Consider the following 24,867-nt stretch of genomic DNA (forward strand, 5'->3'; position numbering starts at 1 on the left):
ACACTTGATCGTCTTTTTTTGCTAATTAACACGATGATACATTTAGTATTGTTACCCAAGAAAATAAAAAAGAGAACATTCTTTTCACTTTTGAATTACAATTTTTGAAGTTATGCAAAGTCTACAACAAACAAAAATCGAGGCTCAAGACCACCCAGTAAGTCATATATTTGCTTGCCTATGAAGTATTCTGAGATCCCACATTTGTTTTTGGTATCCCTTCCTTCGAATCAAAGTACTTTTGGATATCTTGCAATCCTCCCAAGTCCCATCCGGATTCCAAATTTCCCAATATATTTAAAGTTCTTCTTCCTTCTTGTTTGGTAACTAACTGCTAGAAAACACCCCACCATTTCCTCCTAGCTTCCTCCTCTTGGCTCCTACCCAATTCCACCAAATCATCCAAAATCCTTTTATTTTCTTGTGATTATTTAATTCAAAGGATTTTCGATCTAATCCATATTATCGGCATACTACAGTCAACTTAATTTCGCTCAGGTTTGCATTATTATCGATGTCTTTAATTTAAAATTTATTTGTTACGCGTTCAGCATTTAAATCCTGAACTTACTATCATACCATACAATGTTGAAAAAAGTGAAAAGGAAGGTCAAAACCTTGGTAAAACCCAAAAAAAATCCCTACAAACCACCACCCCCTCCATCTTCATTTCCATCATTACCACCTCCGGAAGAAGAATCCCAAACCATGTCGCCACCGCCGCAACAAACTTTCAGGCCACCCGCCACCGCCGACCCATTCCTCTTCCCCCAAACCCAATCCACCGTCCTCCCCGACCCGTCAAACTTCTTCTCCCCAAACCTCCTCTCATCCCCTCTCCCCACCAACTCTTTCTTCCAAAATTTCGTCCTTAAAAACGGCGACCAACCCGAATACTTCCACCCCTACGCCGTCAAATCCTCCTCCGCCGCCCTAACCATCTCCTACCCATCTCGCTTCTCCACCTCCGCCTTCATATACCAAATCTTCATCGCCGATCTCACCGTCTCCGCCGCTCAAAACCCCGGTTCCCCACAACCCCACAAAATCTCCTCCTTCAACGACCTCAGCGTCACATTGGATTTCCCCTCCTCCAACCTCCGCTTCTTCCTCGTCCGCGGCAGCCCATTCATCACCTGCTCTGTTTCCAACTCCACCTCTCTTTCAATCTCCACCATCCACGCAATCCTCTCGTGTTCATCAAACGGCTCAAAGACCAAATACACCATCAAGCTCAATAGCAATCAGACATGGCTTGTATACACTTCTTGCCCGATGGATTTGACAACCAGCGGCCTGTCACTGATCACCTCCAATGGGTTTTCTGGGATTGTTCGGATTGCGATATTGCCGGATTCGGATCCGAAATTTGAGGCGATCCTCGACCGGTTCAGCTCTTGCTACCCGGTTTCCGGCGAAGCGGTTTTCACAAAGCCGTTTGCTTTGGAGTACAAATGGGAGAAGAAAGGATGGGGTGATTTGCTCATGCTTGCTCATCCACTGCACCTCCAGCTTCTCTCCGGCGAGGATTGTGACGTCACGGTTTTGGAGGATTTCAAGTTCAAGAGCATTGATGGGGATCTTGTTGGCGTTGTTGGCGATTCGTGGGCGCTGAAACCCGACCCTGTTTCGATCACCTGGCATTCGAGTCGAGGTGTTGGAGAAGGTTCGTATGCTGAAGTTGTTTCTGCACTTGTTAAGGATGTAGGGGAGCTGAATTCGAGTGGGATAGCTACAACATCTTCGTACTTTTATGGAAAATTGATCGCAAGGGCGGCAAGGCTGGCTTTGATCGCAGAGGAGGTGGCTTATCTCGATGTGATTCCGACGATTAGGAAGTTCCTGAAGGAAACGATTGAGCCGTGGCTGGTTGGAACTTTCGGGGGGAATGGTTTCTTGTATGACAAGAAATGGGGTGGCATTGTCACGAAACAAGGAGCAACCGATTCTGGTGCAGATTTTGGGTTTGGAATTTATAATGATCACCATTATCATCTGGGGTACTTTGTTTATGGGATTTCAGTGCTTGCGAAAATTGATCCTGCTTGGGGGAGGAAGTATCGGGCTCAAGCTTATTCGCTTGCTGCTGATTATTTGACGGTAGGTAGGCGATCACATTCGCATTATCCACGCTTACGGTGCTTTGATTTTTACAAATTACACTCGTGGGCTGGCGGGTTAACTGAGTTTGCAGATGGTCGTAATCAGGAGAGCACGAGTGAGGCAGTGAATGCCTACTATTCAGCTGCATTATTGGGATTAGCTTATGGAGACACCCATCTTGTGGCCACAGGATCAATGCTTGCAGCTTTAGAGATTCAGGCAGCGCAAATGTGGTGGCACGTAAAAGAGGGAGGTAACATGTATGAGGAGGATTTCACAAGGGAAAATCGCTTGGTTGGAGTTTTATGGAATAACAAGAGGGACAGCGGACTTTGGTTCGCTCCTCCGGAGTGGAAAGAGTGCAGACTTGGAATTCAGTTGCTACCGCTATTGCCGATCACTGAGGCCTTGTTTTCAGATGCTGGCTTTGTTAGGGATCTTGTGAAGTGGACACTACCGGCTTTGAGTAGGGAAGGAGTAGGAGAAGGATGGAAAGGATTTGTCTATTCCTTGGAAGGGATTTATGACAAAGAAGGCGCTTTGGGGAAGATAAGGAACTTGAATGTTTACGATGATGGTAACTCGCTTACAAATCTTTTGTGGTGGATCCACAGCAGAGGAGAGGAGGAAGCGGAATTCGGACTTGGACATAACATTTGCTGGTCTAGGCACTATCATTAAATTTGGTTGCATTACAATTTGTGATAGTGATTTCCTTCTCTGTTGTATTTACTGTCGTGTTTCGATTGACCTACATTTGTTCTGAGCTTTCTATCTATTTCGATCCCGTTTTATTTACCTGTTATCGTTGAAACCATGCATCATATTTTAGATGACTTTAATGTCAAGAAACATTGACGCAACATGGGAATCGAATTCTGAAATTTTGAAGATCGAGAACTACAAGGTTTTTTCTTTCAAAGCATGAACAGAACCGAACACAAAAGCCATTAGAAACTCACAGAACCTGAACAAGGTCTCGGATGAGAATCGCCCTACAAACGCCACCCTAACACTGCTATTTTTGAAGTATAAGCATTGCTGCAGGTCCTAATCCCAGAGAAGTTTAAAGAATCCAAGTGCAGTGTTCTGGTTTAACACCGCTTTGTAGCCGCAAATCCAATGAGATCGAAGGAGCAACGAACTCCATTTTCATCCTTGTGCATTCTCTGAAATCCTAGCTTCATCTTCCTTTCAATCTCTCGTTGAAAACCTAAACAAATCTTCACCAACATTCATGGTGTTTGTGAGTGAATCCCACATCGGAGAAATAAGGGACTCATATGTGCTAATAAAGAATTGTTGAATTATTTCTTATATTTTCAATCGGTTTTATGGTAGAATCAAAGTTGAACATGAAAAGAATTGAAAAAAAAATTGCCGGCAATTGGAAAAGCTCTGGAAGAAGCTGCATAGACACCACATGAAAAGAAACGCCAAGGATCTCTAGAATACATATGAACTGAACAGTCCCTTGCAAATCAAAACGGTCATGAATTTGGCTTTCGATCTCTTCGAGGAGAAATTTTTAATTGTGACGGGAACATAGGAAGGTACATTACGTATCATTATACAAATTGTAGGATATGTATGCTAAAAAAGTTAATAACATAAAAAATAAAATTTTCCACCACTTATATAAAAACACGTGGTGTATCTTCATGTTCCGGTCACAATGAAAAATTTCACGATCTCTTCGCTTCTCCAACTTCTCTCTCACATACCACGTCAGCTTTGCTGGCGTCACCATGTCCGTCACACACAAGACCAAACAAAACACTCCCAAAAACCATGTCATCTCTTCCTTCAGCGATCTCGGGCCACATTGGACATCCCCTCCAATCTCCGCTGCTTCCTCGTCCGCGGGAGCCCTTACGTCACCTGCTCTGTCTCTAACCCTATTACTCAACTTTCAATCCCAACCGTCCGTGCTTTTCTCTCGTGTTCTTGTTCCAACAACTCACGTACCAAATACAAAATCGAGATCAACAACCAAACGTGGCTTCTATATGCCTCCTCAGCAATCAACTTGAAACTTACCAGCGACACAAACTCGTAACTTCTGGTGGGTTTTCTGGGATCATCCGGATTGCTATGTTGCCGGGTTCTAATCCAAAATCCGAGTCGTTTCTAGACAAGTTCAGTTCTTGCTACCCGGTTTCCGGCAATGGAGCTTTCAAAAAACAGTCTTGTTTGGAGTATAAGTGGGAAACGAAGGGGTGTGGGGATTTGATAATATGCTTGCTCATACCCTCCACCTGCAGCTTCTCTCTGTTGATGAAAGTAATGCAACTGTTTTGAATGATTTGAAGTACAAAAGCGTTGATGGTGATCTTGTAGGCGTTGTTGGCAATTCGTGGGTTTTGAATCCAAGCCCTATTTCGATCAGTTGGCATTCAATCAGAGGTGTCAATGAGGATTCGTATACCAAAATCATTTCTGCACTATGTAAAGATGTTAGAGAAAAATCCCAAATTTTGGCATGAACAAGCCAAGGGACACATGAACATCCTTCAATTGGAATCACTCCAAAATTCGTTCATTTGGCCACTTTTTGCTCAAGAAGAAGTCGAATGTCCTACATTGAAAATATAAATCAAAATATCAAAATTCTACCAAAACATACTAAGAACGGGATAAAATATATAATATGAAATTGACTCATCAGTTAGCTCTCTCAATTCATCTAGGGTACTTTGTTTATGCCATTTCGGTGCTTGCGAAGATTGATCCAGAATGGGGGAGTAAGTATAGACCTCAAGCTTATTCAATGGCGATGGATTTTATTAACTTGGGAAGCAAGCAATCAAGCTCAAATTATCCACGTTTGAGATGCTTTGATATGTTTATGTTACACTCGTGGGCAGGAGGGTTAACTGAATTCTGGGACGGGCGTAATCAAGAGAGCGCAAGCGAGGCACTGAATGCGTACTACTCAGCCGCATTGATGGGTTAACGTAGGGACATGACGATCTTGTTGCTACAGGATCAGTGCTTGCGGCATTGGAAATGCATGCAACGAAGGTTTGGTGGCACGTAAAAGAGAGAGAGAAAGGATGTACGAGGGAGATTTTACGAGGAATAATAGTGTGTGATAGAACCCAAATCTCAACCCTAGCTCAACCTTAACTATTGTACATAGAAGCGATTAAGAGAGGGAAGGAAGGAAGAGAGAAGACAATATTGGATGTTTTTTGTTTATTTTGGTTGAGCACTTCTGAGGTTTCCTTTGGGCATGCTACTGTGATGTTGAATTTTCTTTTGTTCTACTAAACGATTGTGTGTCTTTGGTTAGTTTCTCTATGTGAAATCTATTTGCATGTTTCTCTTAATACGAGGACATCACATCTAATATTTAATTAATCTGGTTATGAAATATATCTTCATTTTTATATGTCCTCGATAACGTGTTATTATACACAAATTTATGTTGCATTTACATCTTTTTTCTTTCAGATATCAAGAAAGGAATTGAACATAAATGCCAGTTGTAAAAAAGCTCTGTAGCTTTCTAATGTCACGTATGTATGAAGGGAGATTTTTTTTTGCATCCAATACATAATCTTAGGGACGTAACTCGTTAAAAATAAAAGAAAAACTAACGAAAAGTCCAAAAAAACTAGTTTTAATAAAAAAAAAAATGATAAATAAAGGTGTAATGAATAATGTCAGGGAAAGATAAAAATGTGGTTTTTCGTTAAAAATGAACAGTATCAGAAGTGTTTCGTTAAAACTCCCTCAAATAAATGCTTGTTACGTGTTTAAAAGGTGAGTTATACTAGCTACCTATAAGTCATATAGTTGCTTGCGTATGAAGCATTCTTAATTGAACTTGAATTCCATTCCCTCCTCTCACATTCTCTTATTTTGTCTTTCTCTTGCTATAAAAAATTAATATATGATGTTGACGTGGCTTAATCTTGACCATTCAAATAGGAGGGGAGAGAAGGAGAAAGAAAAAAAAATAGAGGAGAGAATCCTACTCCTTAATTCCCACATTTGTCATTGGTATCCCTTTCTTCGAATCAAACTACTTATGGATATCTTGCAATTCTCCCACGTCCCATCCCATGCACAGAAACTAAAGGTCTTCTTCCTCCTTGTGTTGGTAACTAACTGCTAAAAAAACCCCCACCATTTTCTCCTAGCATCCCTCCCCATGGCTCCTGCCCAATTTCCCACCATCGTCCAAAGTTCGAATGATATTTCAGTCCAATCTATGTTATCGGGATGGTGATCCGAGCTTCGTGCATAAAACAAACCCATGTGCTTCAGTTGACTTAGCTTCGCCAAGAAAAATCCCTATAAACCACCACCCCCTCCGTCTTCATATCCATCCCAAACCATGTCGTCACCACCTCCGGAAGAAGAATCCCAAACCATGTCATCACCACCTCCGGAAGAAGAATCCGAAACCACGTCGCCACCCGCTCCATCATCACCACATGCAGAAGATGAATGCGAAACCATGTCGCCAACAGCCGATCCATCATCACCACCTCCGGAAGAAGAATCCGAAACCGTGTCGCCAACAGCCGATCCATCATCACCACATGCGGAAGATGAATCCGAAACCATGGGATCACCACCTCCGGAAGAAGAATCCCAAACCCTGTCGTCACCACCTCCGGAAGAAGAATCCCAAACCAAGTCACCACCGCCGCAGCAAACTCTCAGACCACCCGCGGCCGCCGCCTCATTCCTCTTCCCCGAAACCCAATCCACCGTCCTACCCGACCCATCAAACTTCTTCTCCCAAGACCTCCTCTCATCCCCTCTCCCCACCGAGTCCTTCTTCCAAAACTTCGCTCTCAAAAACGGCGACCAACCCGTATACATCCACCCCTACGCCGTCAAATCCTCCTCCGCCACCCTAACCATCTCCTACCCATCTTGCTCCTCCACCTCCGCCTTCATACACCAAATCTTCACCGCCGATCTCGCCATTTCCGCCACCCAAAAACCCGATTCTCCACAACCCCACAAAATCTCCTCCTTCAACGACCTCAGCGTCACATTGGACTTCCCCTCCTCCAACCTCAGCTTCTACCTCGTCCGCGGCAGCCCATTCATCACCTGCTCTGTTTCCAACGCCACCTCTCTTTCAATCTCCACCATCCACTCAATGCTCTCGTGTTCACCAAACGACTCAAAGACAAAATACACCATCAAGCTCAGTAACAATCAGACATGGCTTGTATACACTTCTTCCCCGATCGATTTGGCAACCAACTGCCTGTCACCGATCACCTCCAATGAGTTTTCTGGGATTGTTCGGATTGCGATATTGCCGGATTCGGATCCGAAATTCGAGGCGACCCTTGACCCGGTCAGTCCTTGCTACCCGGTTTCCGGCGAAGCGGTTTTCACAAAGCCGTTTGCTTTGGAGTACAAATGGGAGAAGAAAGGATCGGGCGATTTGCTCATGCTTGCTCATCCTCTGCACCTCCAGCTTCTCTCCCACGAGGATTCTGACGTCACTGTTTTGGAGGATTTCAAGGTCAAGAGCATTGATGGGGATCTTGTTGGCGTTGTTGGCGATTCATGGTCGCTGAAACTCGACCCTATTTTGATCACCTGGCATTCGAATCGAGGTGTTGGAGAAGAGTCGTATGCTGAAATTGTTTCTGCACTTGTTAAGGATGTTGGGGAGCTGAATTCCAGTGGGATAGCTACAAAATCTTCGTACTTTTACTGGAAAATTGATCGCGAGGGCCGCGAGGCTGGCTTTGATTGCAGAGGAGGTGGCTCATCTTGATGTGATTCCGACAATTAGGAAGTTCTTGAAGGAAACGATTGAGCCATGGCTGGCTGGAACTTTTGGGGGAAATGGTTTCTTGTATGACAAGAAATGGGGTGGCATTGTCACAAAACAAGGAGCAACCGATTCTGGTGCAGATTTTGGGTTTGGACTTTATAGTGGTCACCATTATCATCTGGGGTACTTTGTTTATGGGATTTCAGTGCTTGCAAAAATTGATCCTGCTTGGGGGAGGAAGTATCGGGCTCAAGCGTATTCGCTCACTGCTGATTATTTGACGGTAGGCAGGCATTCAGATTCGCATTATCCGCGCATAAGGTGCTTTGATTTTTACAAATTACACTCGTGGAGAAGCGGGTTAAATGAGTCTGCAGATGGTCGTAATCAGGAGAGCACAAGTGAGGCAGTGAATGCGTACTATTCAGCTGCATTGTTGGGCTTAGTTTATGGAGACACCCATCTTGTGGCCACAGGATCAATGCTTGCGGCTTTGGAGATTCGGGCAGCCCAAATGTGGTGGCACGTAAAAGAGGGAAGTAACATGTATGAGCAGGATTTCACAAGGGAAAATCGCTTGGTTGGAGTTCTATGGAGTAACAAGAGGGACAGCGCAGTTTGTTTCGCTCCTTCAGAGTGGAAAGAGTGCAGGCTTGGAATTCAGATGCTACCTCTATTACCGATCACTGAGGCCTTGTTTTCAGATGTTGGCTTTATTAGGGATCTTGTGACGTGGACACTACCGTCTTTGAGTAGGGAGGGAGTAGGGGAAGGATGGAAAGGCTTTGTCTATGCCTTGGAAGGGATTTATGACAGAGAAGGCGCTTTGGGGAAGATAAAGAACTTGAGTGGTCACGATGATGGTAACTCGCTTACAAATCTTTTGTGGTGGATCCACAGCAGAGGAAAGGAAGGACAGGAAGTCGGACTTGGACATAATGTTTCCTGGTCCGGGCTTTATCATTAAACTTGTTGCATTGTAATTTGTGATTGTGATTTCGTTCTCCGTTATATTTACTATCATGTTTTGATTGACATACATTTGTTCTTTCTTCCGAATTGAGAACTTTCTATCTATTTCGATCTGTTGTATTTACCTGTTATTGTTGAAACCAACTGCTTTTCGGAAATATATCATTTTACATGACTTTCATGTCAAGAAACATTGACACAACGGTGCGTGCAGGTTTCAAACGCAAGTACTTGAAACTGTAGATTTGACGCGCAATGATGTCGAAGAGGAGGCATTCCGTTGAATCGCTCATCCATCTCACACACACATACATATATGCGTTCATTTTTTTCCTTGGGACATTTTCTCAGCAACCAAGCAAACAAAACGCGGCGAACATGAATTCGATATTCGACGAAAACAAAAGAGAAACCATATATCGGATGCGAAAGCAGATTACAGAAAATGAGGTCGAAATTAGTGAATTAGATACGGAGGAAGAAGAAGGGCGTACCTCAGCTGAGAAATCGGAGTTGGAGTTGGAGAGAAAGGGAGACGGAGAAATTTGGAAGTGCGCGCGTTTAAGTACGCGGTTTGTGCCGTTGGGAATGGGATTCCGCGGTCATTTGGGTCATTAGCCGCCGGTTTGTATGGCCCAAAACGATAATTGGGTTACAAAGTTGTTGGAGGCTTGGAGGAGTTCAACATTGATAAAGCCCATTTGTCCATAGCCCATAAGAATTTCCCCATTTTAAGTTGAATAATAAATTCATTATTTATTTAATACAATGACATCAAGGTGGACTTGAGCTAAATACGTTAACCACAATTAGGTATCAAATTCGTCATTTATGAAATTCGAAGTTGAGACCTTTCACTTATAAATTGAGAGGAATATCACTAGTTTTGAAGTGCTACTAGCTAAAACTTTTTTTCTTCTTCTTCGTTTGAGTATATCGATTTTTTTTTTTAAGTACACTAATGAGTGTGAGATTTAGTCTTAAGTCACATATGTGAATTAGGCTAGTTGATCAGGGCACTATGTCGGTCTCTTGCAATTGAGTCCGCACCCTCCTGCATATAGACTTTGGTAGTTTAGAATATTGAATTTTTCACGAACTCATTTACAAAACTTGTTATGTTGTTATTGTCATTGCCACCATTCATCTTTAGAGTTAACGTGAGCCTCACAACCATCATTATTCATTCTAAATATCACCACTTATCATCATCATTGTATATTTTACACTGACAAAAATTCATAATCAAATGTCGTAGTCATAACCATAAGTAAAGAAAATTAATTTATAGATCCTAAAAGTCAAAATTATATCTCAAAACTCAAGTTGCATATTCAAATCCTAGTGTATCTATGTTTTTCAAATATTATGTCATTTTCATATAAAAGGCCTTGTTGCAATATTTTTAGGTCAATGCCCTTGTTGGAATGGTGTTGTTATGCTATAGGACAAAGCAAAAGCCACATTAAGTTGTCCACCAACATAAAACAAAATTAGAGAGTAAGGAAGGAACCATTGCAGTTAGCCTGTCTCCACGAGAATGCCTGCATTGCATGCCATATTCTGTCATTAGCTCAACCAACAAACCTCTCTTTCAAAGCCTTTGAGTTGAAGATTTCAAGATTATGAGATGGCTTTGCATTATTTAATTAGCGAAACCACTTTATAAAACAACTCAAGAGACAAAAGCCTTCCTTTTTAATTTCGAGAATAACTTATATGTAACTGGTTTACTGTTATTATTTTGTCTCGATTTATAACCTATTAATTTAAGAACAAAAACTTACACACAACCAACAACTAAGTCTTACCCCACTACGCCACTAAGTAGGGTCGGCTATGAATCATATACCGTCATTGTGCTCGGTTTTGTGCCAAGTCTTCCGCTAGCTCCAAGTATTTCATATCTTTTCCTATAGTCTTTTTGAAAGTCTTCCTAGGTTTTCTCTACCTCTTTTGTTACGAGTCTTCGTTTCATAGTCGCATCTTCTAAACAGAGTATCTGTAGGCCTTCAGTTCACGTGTCCAAATCATCTTAACCGATTTTCTCTCATTTTATCTTCAATTACAATCACTCCTATTTTACTAGGATATCCTTGCTCTTAATACAAAAACTTACACATAACAACGCATTATTAATACGTAATGCCACATGTGTGAATCCAATCCATATAGATGCTTCTCACCTCAATAGCAAATGAAACAAATAAAACAAGTTAAAAGCTGGGTTTTATAGAATTGTTTATTGGCGTTGATCAACATTCGCACATTCGGACATCATGGGAGTGATGAGGGAATGAGATCTCGTAGTATTTGTTTATTTAAATCACCTCATCTATCTAATTATTGTTAATCCTTTATTTTAAGCTTTGGCGCTGACTAATTGTTTCAAGTCCGACGCGGCCTCGTTATTTGACTATTCTGTTTTTTTCATAAAAAAACTTTGTATATTCACCTCCGTTGATGAAATATTACCACAGTCACGTAATATTTTTACTGTAAAAGTTTTTAACCTAAGTAACAAATTGAAAATCTTATTAATCAAGCAGTGTATCCACTTGTTTACATCTTATATGCGACCGTGCGAGCCCCTCCATATTCCTCATTTTGCTCATCAGCTTATTGGGTTTTAACAATCGTTTTCAGTTGTTGTTTTGTATGGGAAGTAGGTTAGCAAAAGTGAAACTCAAAAGAATTGACGGGAACGCGCATAAATGGTGGACTAAGTAATTTAATTCGATGCAAAATAAAGAAAATTTATTAGAACTTGACATGCTGAGAATCCTCTTAAAAAAGTGGCTCCTTTGAAAAAGCTATGGTACATGCATGATTGTTATCAACTCGTGTCATAAGGTGTTGGACAAGTCCTCGACAAGTGCAAATTTGAATAGCTTAAAAAAGGAGGGAAAAGCAAGAACGACTAAATGTAAAAACTTGTGCTGCTACTATTTAGGATGGAAGCACCCACAATACGTTTTGCTTAAAAATTGAGCTTGTGGTGGGGTTTTTCGAAATTCTACAGGTTAAATTTTTGGTGGTTTTTCTTTGAACTTGAGTTGTCATACTTTTTATTATGTGGAGTTTCGTGTTGTTATCATTGTTGAGGTCTTATGCATGGTGTTGACAAATTTATAGCTTGAAAATGACTCTTCTATTCTCCTCCTTGATCGATTTGGACTCGTTGGAAAAACCGCATTTCCCAGTTGCAATACATGGTTTTCCTCTCATACGTATCAAGAAAGGAATGCAATTGTTGACAAATTAGCCAATTGAGGGCTTCTTTGGTCTTCACATTTTGGTATGCCGCTTTTCAAAAAGAGTAAGGTTTATGTCCTATCTTTTTATGTATTTTATTTTTCTTATTTTATGAGAAGTAATATTTATATCCGTTGATTAGGTGTAACTTTTTTTCATTTTAATAAAATTTTCTCGCACCACTAGGTTCCTAAAAAAAAGTTTTGCTTAAAAATCAAGTATTTAAAGCTTGAAAGGGTTGTTCTTCATTATAATTTTTTTTTTTGGCCAATTTCTTCAATATAATTGAATTTAAAAGAAAAAGAAAAATATAATCAAATATAAGTTTTCTGTACACCTTAGTTGCGGAAGTAAACTTGAACATCAAGTAAAAGTTTGAAATATCTTCGTGAACATTACTAAAATTCAATTAGCAGAAAAAAATAATGAGCAAAAAATTAAAATTCAAAAACAAGAAATATAAACAGGAAGGAACAGCTAATGAAGGCGTTTACATATTCTAAGCATAAAATTTGTGACCGTGCTTCTCCTCTCAAGTAATTTTACAATCATAGTTTTTGGCTGCCAACTGCCGCTCTGCATGTGAAGTCTCTCTCGCTAGTCGCTCTCCTTCCGAAGTCGCCCCCACGTTTACTAAGCGTGTTTTGGTGTTTACACCTTTTTTTTCTTGAACTCTTTACCATTTCCCAATAAAATATCAAAGCTTTCTGGGAAAACATTGCCGCATTCGAAGATTCCACCATTTCCGAGATAGGTACGAACTTGCTCGAGCTTTTAGCATCTGGGTTTTGTTTTAGAACAGTTTTGGCAATTTGTATTGCTGCATTTTCCCTGTACAGTTATAAGCTTGTAGTTGTAGTAGTAATAAATCTGGGTTTTAAAGCTTGAAGCTTGCAGATGGTGGGCTTTTTTGATCTGGTTTGTGCTCAAATTTTGGGGTTTTGGTTGTTAAATTTGTTCTTTCGAGGGATTTGTGAACTGGGTAGTGCTTAGATTCTGTGAATTTTGGTTAATCTGAAACTTTCCAGGAGTTTTGGGAAAATGTCAGGAAGTTGAAGAAGGCAATGGATTTTGCCATGGAAAATTTGAATTAGGGTTTTCTGACATTTGGGATTTGTATATTTGTAATGCAACGGTCTCTGATGTATAAATACCAGTATAAGTGACTATTTTTGTGATTGAATTTGGAAAGTTTGGTGATGGAATTGATATAATAAAGCCAAAAAAGTAGCAAAATTTAGCATTCAATTTCACATAAACATGTCTTCAACTTCACCTTCTCCAAATTCTTCCCCTTCTGCGGTCTCACCGACTTCATCTGATACCACAACACCACCGCCATCAAATTCTTCAACTACCACAACAACTACTGCAACCCCTTCTGACGCTTCACCTCCCCCTGCCCAATCTCCTCCTCCAGCATCACCAGCTGCCCCCTCTCCAAAATCATCACCACCTCCGTCAACTCCGCCACCAACTTCACCACCACCTTCGCCGCCTGCAGCTCCACCCCCATCATCTACTGCTTCTCCAACCGTAGGCACCACCCCCATCATCACCTCCTCCAGCAGCACCACCACCTTCTCCACCAGCTGCCTCTCCTCCAGTTGCGTCTTCACCTCCATCAGAAGGTTCTCCCCCTCCCAAATCTTCCCCTACACCTCCTGCAGAAGCCTCACCTCCACCTAAATCCGCAGAGTCCCCGCCACCTTCGTCCAATTCTCCACCACCACCACAAGGAGAAGCGCCGAAGAAATCTCCTTCATCCCCCACTGGTACACCTCCTCCATCTGCTTCCAAATCTGCTCCTGCACCAGCTGATAAATCTCCCCCTGCATCCACGGTGCAATCACCACCTCCTCCCAGTAATTCATCAAGTCCCACTACCATACCACAGAAGCCAACTGCAAGGTCAACCACTGATGCCAATGTAACATCAAATGCCACATCCGGAAATAAAGGAGGGTTAGACACTGGAGGAGCTGTGACCATTGGAATTGTAGTTGGATTCCTAGTGCTCAGTCTTGTTGTAATGGGGGTGTGGTTCGCAAAGAAGCAGAAGAGAAGAAGAGCTGGAGCACATGTTGCCTACAACATGCCCTCCCCATTTGCTTCATCCCAGAATTCAGGTAACACATTGAGCATGCGTTACTTGAATTATGTCACTTTGTTGTTTGCTTGCTGACACTTTTTCAAACTTGCTTCATTGACAAGGAATTCTAGCAGCTGTTCCATACGAACTGGATGAGCTTGCTTATTCAAAACTTGCTTTATTTTCTTGTTCATTTCTGCCGTTCTACTTTCTTTTAGGGCCGTCAGTTCTTATACGGCCTTTAGGCTCTAACATTGTATAAAAGCATATTAGAAGTAATTGGATTCGAATTAATGGAACCTTTTCTGCTCTCCAGATTCGGCATTTCTTAAGCCCTATTCTCCAGCTCCCCTTGTAGGAAATGGTTCTGGCAGCGATTACATGTATGCACAATCAGATGGTGGCGTTAACAATTCAAAGTCATGGTTCACATATGAAGAACTAATCAAAGCCACAAATGGGTTTTCGAAACAGAATCTTTTGGGCGAAGGTGGATTTGGTTGTGTATACAAAGGTGTTTTGGAAGATGAAAGAGAAGTTGCTGTAAAACAGCTCAAAATTGGTGGGGGACAAGGGGAGCGTGAGTTTAAAGCTGAAGTTGAAATTATTAGTCGAGTACACCATCGCCATTTGGTTTCCCTGGTTGGTTACTGTATATCCGAGCATCAAAGGTTGCTTGTCTACGATTTCGTTCCAAATGATACTCTTCATTACCATCTTCATGGTAAGCCTTCTAATTTTGAAAGCAAGACCAATCTAAAATGTTCTGGAACCAAATAGGGGGCTTGTGTTATATCCTGTTGTGTCCAATATTGATGTCTTTTAATTAAATTATTAACTAATAGTCCTTAAAGATGGCTACATTAACCTGTGCCAATAAACTTGCTAATGCTGCGCATGGTGCTTGGTAATTTATTTTTTAAAGTCACGGCATAATGTATCAAGCAATATTTTGGGCATTAGTAAATTTGAAGCGTAATTCTCTTCTGCATGCTGGTATCTTGTCAAAATTGTACCTCTTCTAACTTTCCTCTCTTGAAAGCTGCAGGTGAGGGCATGCCAGTCCTGGATTGGGCAACCAGAGTCAAGGTTGCTGCTGGTGCAGCTCGTGGAATAGCTTACTTACATGAAGATTGTGAGTTTCTTCTTTTGTTCTGGAACTCTCAATTTGGATTCAACTTTTCTCGACCTTGGTTTGATCGAGTGCAAACACATAATCAGAAATGACAGTTTTTCCTTAATTTTTTAATTAAATGAACAGTAGAATTTCCGTCAAATACAAAGTTACAGTTTTTTATTTATCCTATGTGAAACAGCCATTAGTCAATAATCATACAGAAATTATAGTGTAAACTAAGGTCCTCTACATAAAAGCTCATGTTAGTTTCCAATGCTTTTAACTCTCTAAACGACGTTAACAATTGTGGAAGAATGCTTTGTTGTCAAGACAATTGATGTATTTAAAACAAGCTAGCTTATTTCTGGAATTTAATAGTGTTTGGTGCTTTGCATAAATGAAATAAATATTATATGTATAAAGATTAGCTGTTTCCATACAAAGTTTGTTTCTCCAGTGCTGTATTTATCAGCATGCCTTTGAGGATCTAATTCTCCCTCTCACAGTATTTTGTCTTAAATGTGTTTATCAGGTCATCCCCGCATTATTCACAGAGATATTAAGTCGTCAAACATCCTTTTGGATAGCAACTTTGAAGCTCAAGTATGTTAGTCGGTTACAACCTTAATTTAAAAATAAAAACACTTCTATGCAGTTATAGTGATTGCTTCTAGTGCTTGCAACACAAGCGCATTTCCATCTCCTTTTAAGTAAGAGCCTTTTTGGCAGCCTAATAATCATATATTCATGGAATGACTACAATTTCCTCTTACAATAATTGGCAGCCAGAACACGTTTTCCCTGTCTCAGATTGTTAATCATTTGACAGCAATTAATCTTCTAACGACGAATTGTACTGGTTAACAGGTTGCAGATTTTGGGCTTGCAAAGCTAGCATTGGATTCAAATACTCATGTGACCACAAGAGTAATGGGAACATTTGGGTAGTTACCTTCACTTTTTTGGATCAGGATCCTTTCCATTTCTTCAATCTTTCCGTTGGCATCATTTGCTTTTTATATATTCTGATGAATGATATTGTGTGATTTTCCAGATACATGGCGCCAGAATATGCAACAAGTGGAAAGTTGACGGACAAGTCTGATGTTTACTCTTATGGTGTTGTGCTATTGGAGCTAATTACAGGTCGCAAACCTGTGGATTCTTCTCAGCCATTGGGTGATGAGAGCCTAGTTGAATGGGTAAATTCATAAACATTGTTGATATCTCCCTGTAGGTATTGGAAGTTATTTCTTTTCAAAAGTGCGTCTATGCCAATCATTATGAGACTATTTTTCGCTTTTCGCTAAATTCCTGATTTTTTTTTCTTTTTCCATCAATTACGGAGTTGTGCTTAGAATTTCAAAGGGCTCAAGTCTAATAACTGAGAATTCTCATACGGCTGAAGTAAAAAAGTGGCTTTCCGTTGGGCATGTTTAAGGTGGAGATTTTACCTGTTTGATGCTAACACTTTGATAGTCAGATAGCCGACACTCCTATCTTACGTCGAATCCTTGGGATGCAATCATACTAACTCACATGCACCGGATCCCATCAGAACTCCGAAGTTAAGCGAGTTTGGGCGAGAGTAGTACTAGGATGGGTGACCTCATGGGAAGTCCTCGTGTTGCATCCCCCCACGGCCAACCCCACCTGGTGGGAAAAGGCTTTGTTGTGTTGTGTTGTTGTATGCTAACACTCTGATGGATTGTTGTGGTTCTATCTAGCACAGTTAAGTCCTAGATTATAACATCTAAATTTTCCTGCAGGCTCGACCTTTGCTTAGTCAAGCACTTGAAAGTGAAGACTTAGAAGGGTTTGCAGATCCAAGGCTGGAAAAGAATTACGTCGAGAATGAAATGTTTAGAATGATTGAGGCGGCTTCAGCGTGTGTGCGTCATTCAGCTACGAAAAGGCCACGAATGAGACAGGTATTTACAGAATATTGCATGACACTTGCTCACATTTTATTTCGACTGCAGAGAACTAATAATCTTTGTCCCTATGCTAGGTGGTAAGGGCTTTCGACTCCTTGGATGAATTCTCAGATCTCAGTAATGGAATGAAACCTGGCGAGAGCGAAATTTTTAATTCTGCAGAACACTCTGCACAGATTAGAATGTTTCAGAGGATGGCATTCGGCAGTGAAGACAACAGTACGAGTTTTTTCAATCAAAGTCAGAGCAGCTGGAAGAGTAGAGACTCCCGAGAGCAAGGGTACCAAAATCAGAGAAGCTGGGCTAGTAGAGACTCTCAGGAGCACGGGGATCAAACTCAGAGCAGCTGGAGTCGAGACCAGAGAGAACCGAGAAACCCCAGTACCGCGATATCCGTAGATAGAACTGGGATATGGAACAACTGAGAGTTCAACCAACTGTTTGAGCCAGGGTAGGCTGTGTTGTGTTGCTCATTTCTTGTAAATCTTACACAAATCATATCATTTTCCATTTATTTTTGTGTTCTCTGCTAACATGATTTTGTTGACAGGATCCCAATTTCTGTATTCTTTTTGTGATTTTGATTCATTGATACAGTATATTGTATGTATCTTATTTGAAATATATAATTTTATCTGAATTATCCTTCTCTCCAAATACATGCATTATAGTTTTTCAATGTACAGATACACCAAATGTCATAATACAAGTAGTTGAAATTTTTTTTCTCCTCGACCCTGTGGCTAAGATTAAGATAAGATAAAATGCGGGCCCTGCTTGCATTCATTGAATTCTATATTCTATCTCGTAGTTATAGATGACTGGCACTTGTATATGTTTTTTTTTAGCCGTTTAGTTAAGCCGTAAGATCAAAATAAAATGGGACGATTGTGGGCTTCACATGCATTAATGGTGAAAACTGCTGCATGCATTAACGTTGAAATCTATATCCTATATCCTAGTTATTGATGACCGACACTTGTATATATTTTGTTTTGGCCATTTAGTTAATACGTAAGATCAAAATAAAGTGGGACGGTGTGAGCTCCACATGCATTAACGGTGAAAATTCTATTTATAGTACCAATCTCAATCAGTTAGTCTTAATCTAATCAATATTTTAAGTTCGATTCTCCCACCATCTAACATTCATTTCTTGGAAAGAGATCCTCGCCAGATCCTCTTTGTGTGGATCCTAGGAATCCTTCAATCACATCCGTTCATCGTGTATTGTATGGTCAGTTTTCGTCAGATACTGTTTATATTCAATTTTAAATAAAAAAAATTTATACTAATTTTTAACCGTATAATTTACGATGAACAGATCTGATTTGATAATCCCCCGAATGCAAGGATTCTTACTCCATTTCTTGTGTCAAAAGCAAAAACGGAATAACATTATATTCAGGGCGACACTTCAACCACAAATCTAGAATAAAATATAGTTGTTTGCTTAACCGTATTATTTTTAAAATATGAAAAATTCTGGACGCAGTTGCAACTTTCCAAAGAGTATGATTCTTGGCCAATCAAAGTTTGCCAAATGTACCAACAACCAAGTTGGATTTTGACGAACGGAGAAGCGTCACACTTTACTTACTACCCTCGTGCTTTCATCTAATCTTCTCCAACTACCATCGCAAAAAATAGAAGCTGCATCACTTTCGAGCTGCCGTTGTTGTTTATATCTAGTGTTGCATGAAACTTTAGAGAGAGAGAGAGAGAGAGAGAGAGAGAGAGATGGCAATGGAAGAAATGGAAGTCCCAAAACATTTGATGTCCTCTTCGGGGGAGGAACATAAAATTTGTGTCAAAAATGCATTCAGCTGCAGTTTAGATGCAAGAGATAGGAGGCTGGTTTGTGTGACCAGTGGGAATTCTCACTTGGGTTCTCACATAGTTAGAGCACTATTGGCCCGGGGTTATTTGGTCCGAGTAACCATTCAAAATGAAGGTACGTACCCCGTTTATATTTCGCGCATGACCCTCGAAATTTCGTTTTTGGCTTACCATGTTCGGTTTTGTTTTCTCAAACTATGTGTTGTGAGCAGTGGATTTTGAGGACATGAAGAAGCTAATGAGAGGTGAAGAGATAAGCCAGTTGGAGTGCGTGGTTGTGGCAAAGATGGGTGATTTGGATAATCTCTGCGATGCCTTTAGAGGTTGCCATGCAATTTTTCACACCTCCTCTTTTATTGATCCACATGGTACCTCTGGTTATTCAGTAAGTTTGTCAAAGCAGTGTGCTCGTTTCTTTGAACCGAGTTTGATTCACCTCCTCGTAGATTAGACTAGTTTATAATACTTTTCTGAGGTATTGCGGAATATTATACTATTGATCAGGAAAAAATGGCATTTCTTGAAACTGAAGGGGCAAGAAATGTAATTGAAGCTTGTGGGAGGGCAGCATATGCAAAGAGATGCATCTTCACTTCATCTCTCCTTGCTGCCATCTGGACAGGTGAAAACTATGAAGAAAAGAAGATCATTGATGAGTATAGCTGGACCAATGTGGAATTCTGCAGAGAAAACAAGGTATGCAAATATAAATATAAAAACTTTGAGGGCCTTTGAGTGAATTTTGTATTTGCTAATTGGTCACACCAAATAATATTTTTAACAAATTCATCATTTTACTTTGACTGATAGCTTTGGTTAGCCCTAGGAAAGACCACAGCAGAGATGGCTTGTTGGAGGAAGTCCAAGGAAATGAAGGTCAATCTTGTTACTGTGTGCCCTGGCCTCCTAATGGATGCATCTCATCCAAATGCTCACATATCCACTTCCATACCATATCTCAAAGGCAAATTCTCTCGTTCTGCATATCAATGATCTTAAAAACGAGACATATTCTCTTGCCAAATAGTCTCGACAGTTTAATATGAGACCACACTAGCAGTAACAACTTAATATGTCAGATTGTGTGATAAGAGAACGTCTCATCTAATACTTATTTTTGCATGTTTTTACACTCTTTCTATAGGTGGCAGGACAATGCTCAAACACGGTCGCCTGGCTGTGGATGACGTGAAGAAGGCGGCTAAGGCGCATGTCTGCGTTTACGAAGCGATGGACCATGGCGCCAGCGGGCGATACCTCAGCTTTGGGAAGGTTGTAACAAAAATGGCTGAAGCCATTGAGTTAGAGAATGGATTGAAGATTCATGGGTTGTTATCAGGAGAAGGACTTGAGGACTTGGGTGAAGAAACAGATGAAGAACTACAAAGCATGCTTAGTAATGCAAAGCTTGCCAGATTGATTGGAGCTTCACAAAAGTTGTCTTGCAAGTAGTGGAGGCACATGGCTGCATCATGAGAGAGAGAGAGAGAGAGCTAAAACAAAATTATTGCTCCTTGGTCCTTGATAATTGAGTACCCTTCGTTATACTGTGAAAGCATTTTTGTTTTTTTTTTCTTTCTTTCTTATTTTTGATTGGATGGATGGGATACTTTGTGCAAGACTAGCCATCCCATTTGTTGCAAGTAATTGCAAAGGTAGTGCTATCCACACACGTTTTTTTTAATTTTTACACATATTTTTCAATTTTTAACCATCAGATTGAGTGAATTGAAGATGATCAAATGATACGAATTAACAAGAGGTGTGTAGAAAAGTAAAAATGAGTGCGTAGATAGCACCATTCTACTTGAAATAGGTCTCAATGTACAAGTCTTTTTACTATAAGCAAATAACATTTAATTTAGAGAATCATTATCGACACTTTACAAATGTTTTCTTGTCACTTTTTACTGCGGTCTAATAATCTCTCTCTTCATTTGTAAGTGAAAGATATTAGGTTCGATTCTCGCGCAAAGGTAAATTTGAACCACATCATTACTAGCTTGTTATGAGGAAATATACTATTTTCATCATTTTAAAATTTTTTAGTAATCTTAAATTTCAACATCCAAACACAATACTACTTGACAAAGTGAAAACGGGTAAAATTTGGTGCCACGTGTCCAAAAATTGTTGGACCTAATAGAACTGCGGTAAACCCAAAAAGCCCAACTCACCCAACATTTAAGAAAACGTCCTCGAAACGACGTCGTTGACAGTTGGGTCATCCGTAGGCAAAGATAAAGAGAAATAAAGGAACAGGAGAGTGGGAGGGTTTGGTTGCGCAGCAAGAAAACAAACCAGTACCCAACTTAGTGTGTTTGTGTGTGTGTGATCGAAATTCGAAAGGACGAACGAGAGGAATCAAATCAATCAATCAAGCGATCGAGAAATTAAGAAGTGAAGAAATGGGTGAAGAGAGAGAGGATCCACAGCAGATCAAGAGAGCGGCGGCGGCGGCCTACGACTACGAGAACGACCCCAGGTGGGCCGACTACTGGTCCAACATCCTCATCCCTCATCACATGTCCTCCCGCAGCGACGTCGTCGACCATTTCAAGCGCAAGTTCTACCAACGCTTTATCGTCCGTACTCTGTCTTTCTCTCTTCCTTGTGCAGTTTCTTTAATCTGAGTGATTACTCACTATTAATTGGTTGCTGATTAGCGTTTGTTTCTTCGAATTTGGACTCTGAACACTTGAATCTCAATTGGGTTTCTTCTGTTTTGTGCAATTGGGGTCGTTTTTCCAATTGGGTAATTTTGGGTTTTGTACTCTGTTTCTTTGTTTGACGATGAATTGAAAATTTGGATTACTGATTTTGCTTCTGGATTTCGATTTTGGAAAGTTTAGGCAGAATTCAGTAGCCTTTCAATGTTGGGTTTCGATTATGGAAAGTTTGTGCAGAACTCAGTAGCTTTTCCAATTGTTCATACAGTTCAATTCTTTTCTTTTTAGATTTCTGAGTAAAAGTGAGATCTTGCTATTTTTGTTTTCAAAGGGGTTGAAGAATTATGCTTAGGGGTTTCAGTTTGTGGTTTTATCATTGTTTAAGAATGCCTTCTTGGTAAATGTTTCGGGGAATGTAATTTGGTCGGAGATGCATGGATTTTGTTAGAATTTTTTTTTTTTTAATTCTGTGCGCCTTGACAAAGTTTGTACCTGGATTTTGTGAATAGGATCCTGAACTTATGGTAGACGTGATGTCATCTAGCAGTTCTGCCCAGCCAAAGAGACCATCTGCCTCGTCCTGGACGACAAATGACCAAACTCAGCCCCGTAGCGCAGGTTGCTTTAATTTTTCTGTCCAAAAATTTGGATATGCCAAAATTTCTGTTTCCTTTCAAAGAAATGAAATTTATCTCAAAATAAAACTGTAGTTGCTTTCAGTAGCCTGGAATTTGTTGATTATAGTTAATTGACCTTGAATTGGTGTTTGTAGGTTCAACTCCAGGGACACCAGCAGCAGCTCCTCCAACTTCTCTGCGTTGGGATCAAAAAACCATTCAGTTTTCTGTAAACGCTTGGGTACTGTCAAGTCTACCCATGCATTGATAGAGTCAGATTTATTTTTATTTTTGTATCTATCTGTCAAACTCTTTCCTTACAAGGCGAATGATGTTTATAAATCAGCCTGATTTTGAAGAAATGTTGGGACTTCTTGTAGTTTTTCTTTCTAATTGACCTTCACAGTTTATCTTGTTCCCTTCAACCATGTTCTCTATGGGCAGTCTCAATAAACACTTTTCTGTAGGTTAGAGTTTATGTTTTACTTTTGACTCTATGGATTTTCAAATGCAACTGAACTGCTGTAATGTTATTCTTGTCCAGTTGGGCAAGGGTCCTTCTCTATGACAAATATGTGTGCTTCTTTTGAATCCAAAACTTACTGTTAACAATGACGTCTTGCTAAGTTCTGCTTACATTTTAATATGTCTGTTGTTATTGATTCCTTTTGTATGTCTTTCTTCCCTGCAGGTGTTTCTTGTGGCTGTGTTTGCAATTTTCCCACTGGTGCCTAGAAACCTTTCACATAGGGCATATCGGCTTTCCTTTATGGGCACTGCATGTTCATCTCTGTATTCCTTGTACTCGCTCTACGGGGTAAATCTACTTTCTCAGATTCAATCACTTGCTTTCTTATTTCATTAACTTGGATGTGCTGTCCTTGTTCATATTTGATTAACGCACCCTTTACTTTTCAGAAACCAAGGGCTTGGAACTTGCAGGCTTTTCAAGTGTACTTTCAGTCAATTATCATGACTAAGGATTTTATCTACTTGATGTACTGCCTTACCTTTGTCACATCACACCTTTGCCTAAAATGTAAGCATTCCATAATCCTCAAGTTTTGTCTTCTCTTTTCTTATATGTTTTCAATCTAAGTCGGACTCGTGTTCTTGGCATGTCTAGTTTAATGATGTGATGTTTATTGCAGTCGCGCTGATTCCCATTCTGTGTCGGGCTCTTGAGCACGTTGCCAAGTTCCTTAGGCGCAATTTTAGTCAATCCTCCTTGTACAGGTAGAAGAGTTGATGTTCAATAATGTTGCTTTATATTTACTTGTGTTAGATACCTGCTCCCATGGGGATAGTAGTATTTCAATTTTAAGCACTGTTATTTGCATCCAATTTTATTACGCTGTGGATTGCTAATTCTGATGCTGGGCATCAGGATAGTTTTCAAGATTTTTCGAGCGCATTTACTTTTGGTTTGATGTTCAGTCCAATCTAAATGAATAGTACCTTACCAGCATTGAGTTTAAATCTACCTGTTTTCTTTACTGAGCGATATCTTTTCTTCTGCCATGGTGAGCAGGAAGTACCTGGAAATGCCTTGTGTTTGGGTGGAGTCAAATACAACTACCCTCAGCATACTTTCTTCACATGCTGAGATCGGAGTTGGCTTCCTTCTGATTATTTCATTGTTCTCGTGAGTTGCTTTGAACCATTTTCTGCGCTGCATTTTTCTAGTCACGGACACATTCTTATTCCATTGTCATTATGCTTTTCACTTCTAACATTTCTTAATTTGTGATGTATTTTTGGTAGGTGGCAGCGCAACATTGTACAGGCATTCATGTACTGGCAGGTGCGTTTCCGTTCTTTTCTTATCATTATGGAGTGGCATCTGTGTTCCTGAAGCTAAATTGTTTCAATCATGTTGAACACGCTAGCCACAAACACACAAATGGATAAAAGCACTTGAAAATATGCACCGAGTCGGTGCCCCTTGCAAACATTATTCTTCTCATTAATTATAGAGATGGAGATATCATTTTCTGCAAGCATAGGCTCACTCGACAAGTAATTTTTTCAGTTGAGGTCAAGATCTTGGTAATTTTTGGAGTCGAGAAGTGCATTAGTGATGTAAAAAGTTGATTTCAATACGTTCATTTTTAGCGAATATCTCAAACTCATAGCAGCGCCTAATGAGTTTCTTCTGCAATACATTTTACAGCTATTGAAGCTCATGTATCATGCCCCAGTGACTGCTAACTACCATCTGAGCGTGTGGACCAAGATCGGAAGGACAGTTCATCCTCTTATCCACCGCTACACCCCGTTCTTGGGAACTCCCCTCTCTGCTGTCCAGAGATGGTGGTTGCGGTAGAGGTAGAGAATCAGAGACTCGGAAGAAGAAGATGAGTTTGGAGAAGGACGTCGATGGAAATTCGCTTGAATTCTTGTAAGCTAAAAGAAAAAACTGACGTCTGATGGACTGAATTTGTCGAAACTCATTTGGATTGCGGGTGGATAAAAAGTATATCGATTTTGTTTTCTCTAGTGGATTTT

The 24,867-nt window shown here is 40.3% G+C and overlaps 5 protein-coding genes, 1 non-coding gene and 1 pseudogene across 6 annotated transcripts; all 7 read left to right on the forward strand.

Moving 5' to 3' along the window:
* Positions 1-323: 323 nt before the first annotated feature.
* LOC103947781 (probable endo-1,3(4)-beta-glucanase ARB_01444) lies at positions 324-2,901 on the forward strand. The gene has a single exon (XM_009358735.3). The coding sequence runs from the start codon at positions 586-588 to the stop codon at positions 2,782-2,784; it is 2,199 nt and encodes a 732-aa protein (XP_009357010.2). The 5' UTR covers positions 324-585; the 3' UTR covers positions 2,785-2,901.
* Positions 2,902-3,851: 950 nt separating this feature from the next.
* On the forward strand, positions 3,852-4,589 carry LOC103947869 (annotated as a pseudogene).
* Positions 4,590-6,066: 1,477 nt separating this feature from the next.
* Positions 6,067-9,350, forward strand: LOC103947782 (probable endo-1,3(4)-beta-glucanase ARB_01444). Its single transcript, XM_009358736.3, is given in 2 exon segments — positions 6,067-7,798; positions 7,800-9,350. Coding segments are annotated over 2 exon segments (2,379 nt in total). The 5' UTR covers positions 6,067-6,448; the 3' UTR covers positions 8,829-9,350.
* A 3,998-nt stretch (positions 9,351-13,348) lies between these two features.
* LOC103947786 (proline-rich receptor-like protein kinase PERK8) lies at positions 13,349-17,877 on the forward strand. Its single transcript, XM_048577660.1, has 9 exons — positions 13,349-13,588; positions 13,629-14,217; positions 14,497-14,904; positions 15,229-15,315; positions 15,830-15,900; positions 16,165-16,241; positions 16,352-16,499; positions 17,067-17,228; positions 17,309-17,877. The coding sequence occupies exons 1-9, from the start codon at positions 13,349-13,351 to the stop codon at positions 17,657-17,659; spliced, it is 2,133 nt and encodes a 710-aa protein (XP_048433617.1). The 3' UTR covers positions 17,660-17,877.
* Positions 16,815-16,933, forward strand: LOC125474564. Its single transcript, XR_007256034.1, has one exon. It is a non-coding gene; the product is annotated as a 5S ribosomal RNA (ribosomal RNA).
* A 1,057-nt stretch (positions 17,878-18,934) lies between the features above and the next one.
* On the forward strand, positions 18,935-20,745 carry LOC103947785 (cinnamoyl-CoA reductase-like SNL6). Its single transcript, XM_009358742.3, has 5 exons — positions 18,935-19,188; positions 19,286-19,458; positions 19,578-19,769; positions 19,884-20,037; positions 20,218-20,745. Exons 1-5 carry the CDS (start codon positions 18,975-18,977, stop codon positions 20,523-20,525), a joined length of 1,041 nt encoding a protein of 346 aa, XP_009357017.2. The 5' UTR covers positions 18,935-18,974; the 3' UTR covers positions 20,526-20,745.
* Positions 20,746-21,323: 578 nt separating this feature from the next.
* LOC103947784 (transmembrane protein 33 homolog) lies at positions 21,324-24,858 on the forward strand. Its single transcript, XM_048578051.1, has 9 exons — positions 21,324-21,658; positions 22,252-22,360; positions 22,515-22,600; positions 23,051-23,176; positions 23,278-23,398; positions 23,511-23,595; positions 23,891-24,004; positions 24,124-24,163; positions 24,533-24,858. The coding sequence occupies exons 1-9, from the start codon at positions 21,482-21,484 to the stop codon at positions 24,683-24,685; spliced, it is 1,011 nt and encodes a 336-aa protein (XP_048434008.1). The 5' UTR covers positions 21,324-21,481; the 3' UTR covers positions 24,686-24,858.
* The last annotated feature ends 9 nt before the right edge of the window (positions 24,859-24,867 follow it).

Source organism: the organism of the source record quoted next, unplaced genomic scaffold (assembly GCF_019419815.1).
Source record: "Pyrus x bretschneideri cultivar Hongxiangsu unplaced genomic scaffold, Pyrus_bretschneideri_v1 Contig12, whole genome shotgun sequence".
Lineage (NCBI taxonomy): Eukaryota > Viridiplantae > Streptophyta > Magnoliopsida > Rosales > Rosaceae > Pyrus > Pyrus x bretschneideri.

Bases quoted from the DNA above. Each gene is read 5' to 3' on its own strand.
- LOC103947784 (XM_048578051.1), top strand. From the start codon at position 21,482: ATGGGTGAAGAGAGAGAGGATCCACAGCAGATCAAGAGAGCGGCGGCG. The intron at 22,601-23,050 runs GTACTGTCAAGT...TCTTCCCTGCAG, and splicing joins AGTTTTCTGTAAACGCTTGG to GTGTTTCTTGTGGCTGTGTT. The intron at 23,399-23,510 runs GTAAGCATTCCA...TGTTTATTGCAG, and splicing joins ATCACACCTTTGCCTAAAAT to TCGCGCTGATTCCCATTCTG.
- LOC103947785 (XM_009358742.3), top strand. From the start codon at position 18,975: ATGGCAATGGAAGAAATGGAAGTCCCAAAACATTTGATGTCCTCTTCG. The intron at 19,770-19,883 runs GTATGCAAATAT...TTTGACTGATAG, and splicing joins AATTCTGCAGAGAAAACAAG to CTTTGGTTAGCCCTAGGAAA. The intron at 20,038-20,217 runs GCAAATTCTCTC...CTCTTTCTATAG, and splicing joins TTCCATACCATATCTCAAAG to GTGGCAGGACAATGCTCAAA.
- LOC103947786 (XM_048577660.1), top strand. From the start codon at position 13,349: ATGTCTTCAACTTCACCTTCTCCAAATTCTTCCCCTTCTGCGGTCTCA. The intron at 16,242-16,351 runs GTAGTTACCTTC...GTGATTTTCCAG, and splicing joins AGAGTAATGGGAACATTTGG to ATACATGGCGCCAGAATATG. The intron at 17,229-17,308 runs GTATTTACAGAA...TCCCTATGCTAG, and splicing joins AAAGGCCACGAATGAGACAG to GTGGTAAGGGCTTTCGACTC.
- LOC103947781 (XM_009358735.3), top strand. From the start codon at position 586: ATGTTGAAAAAAGTGAAAAGGAAGGTCAAAACCTTGGTAAAACCCAAA.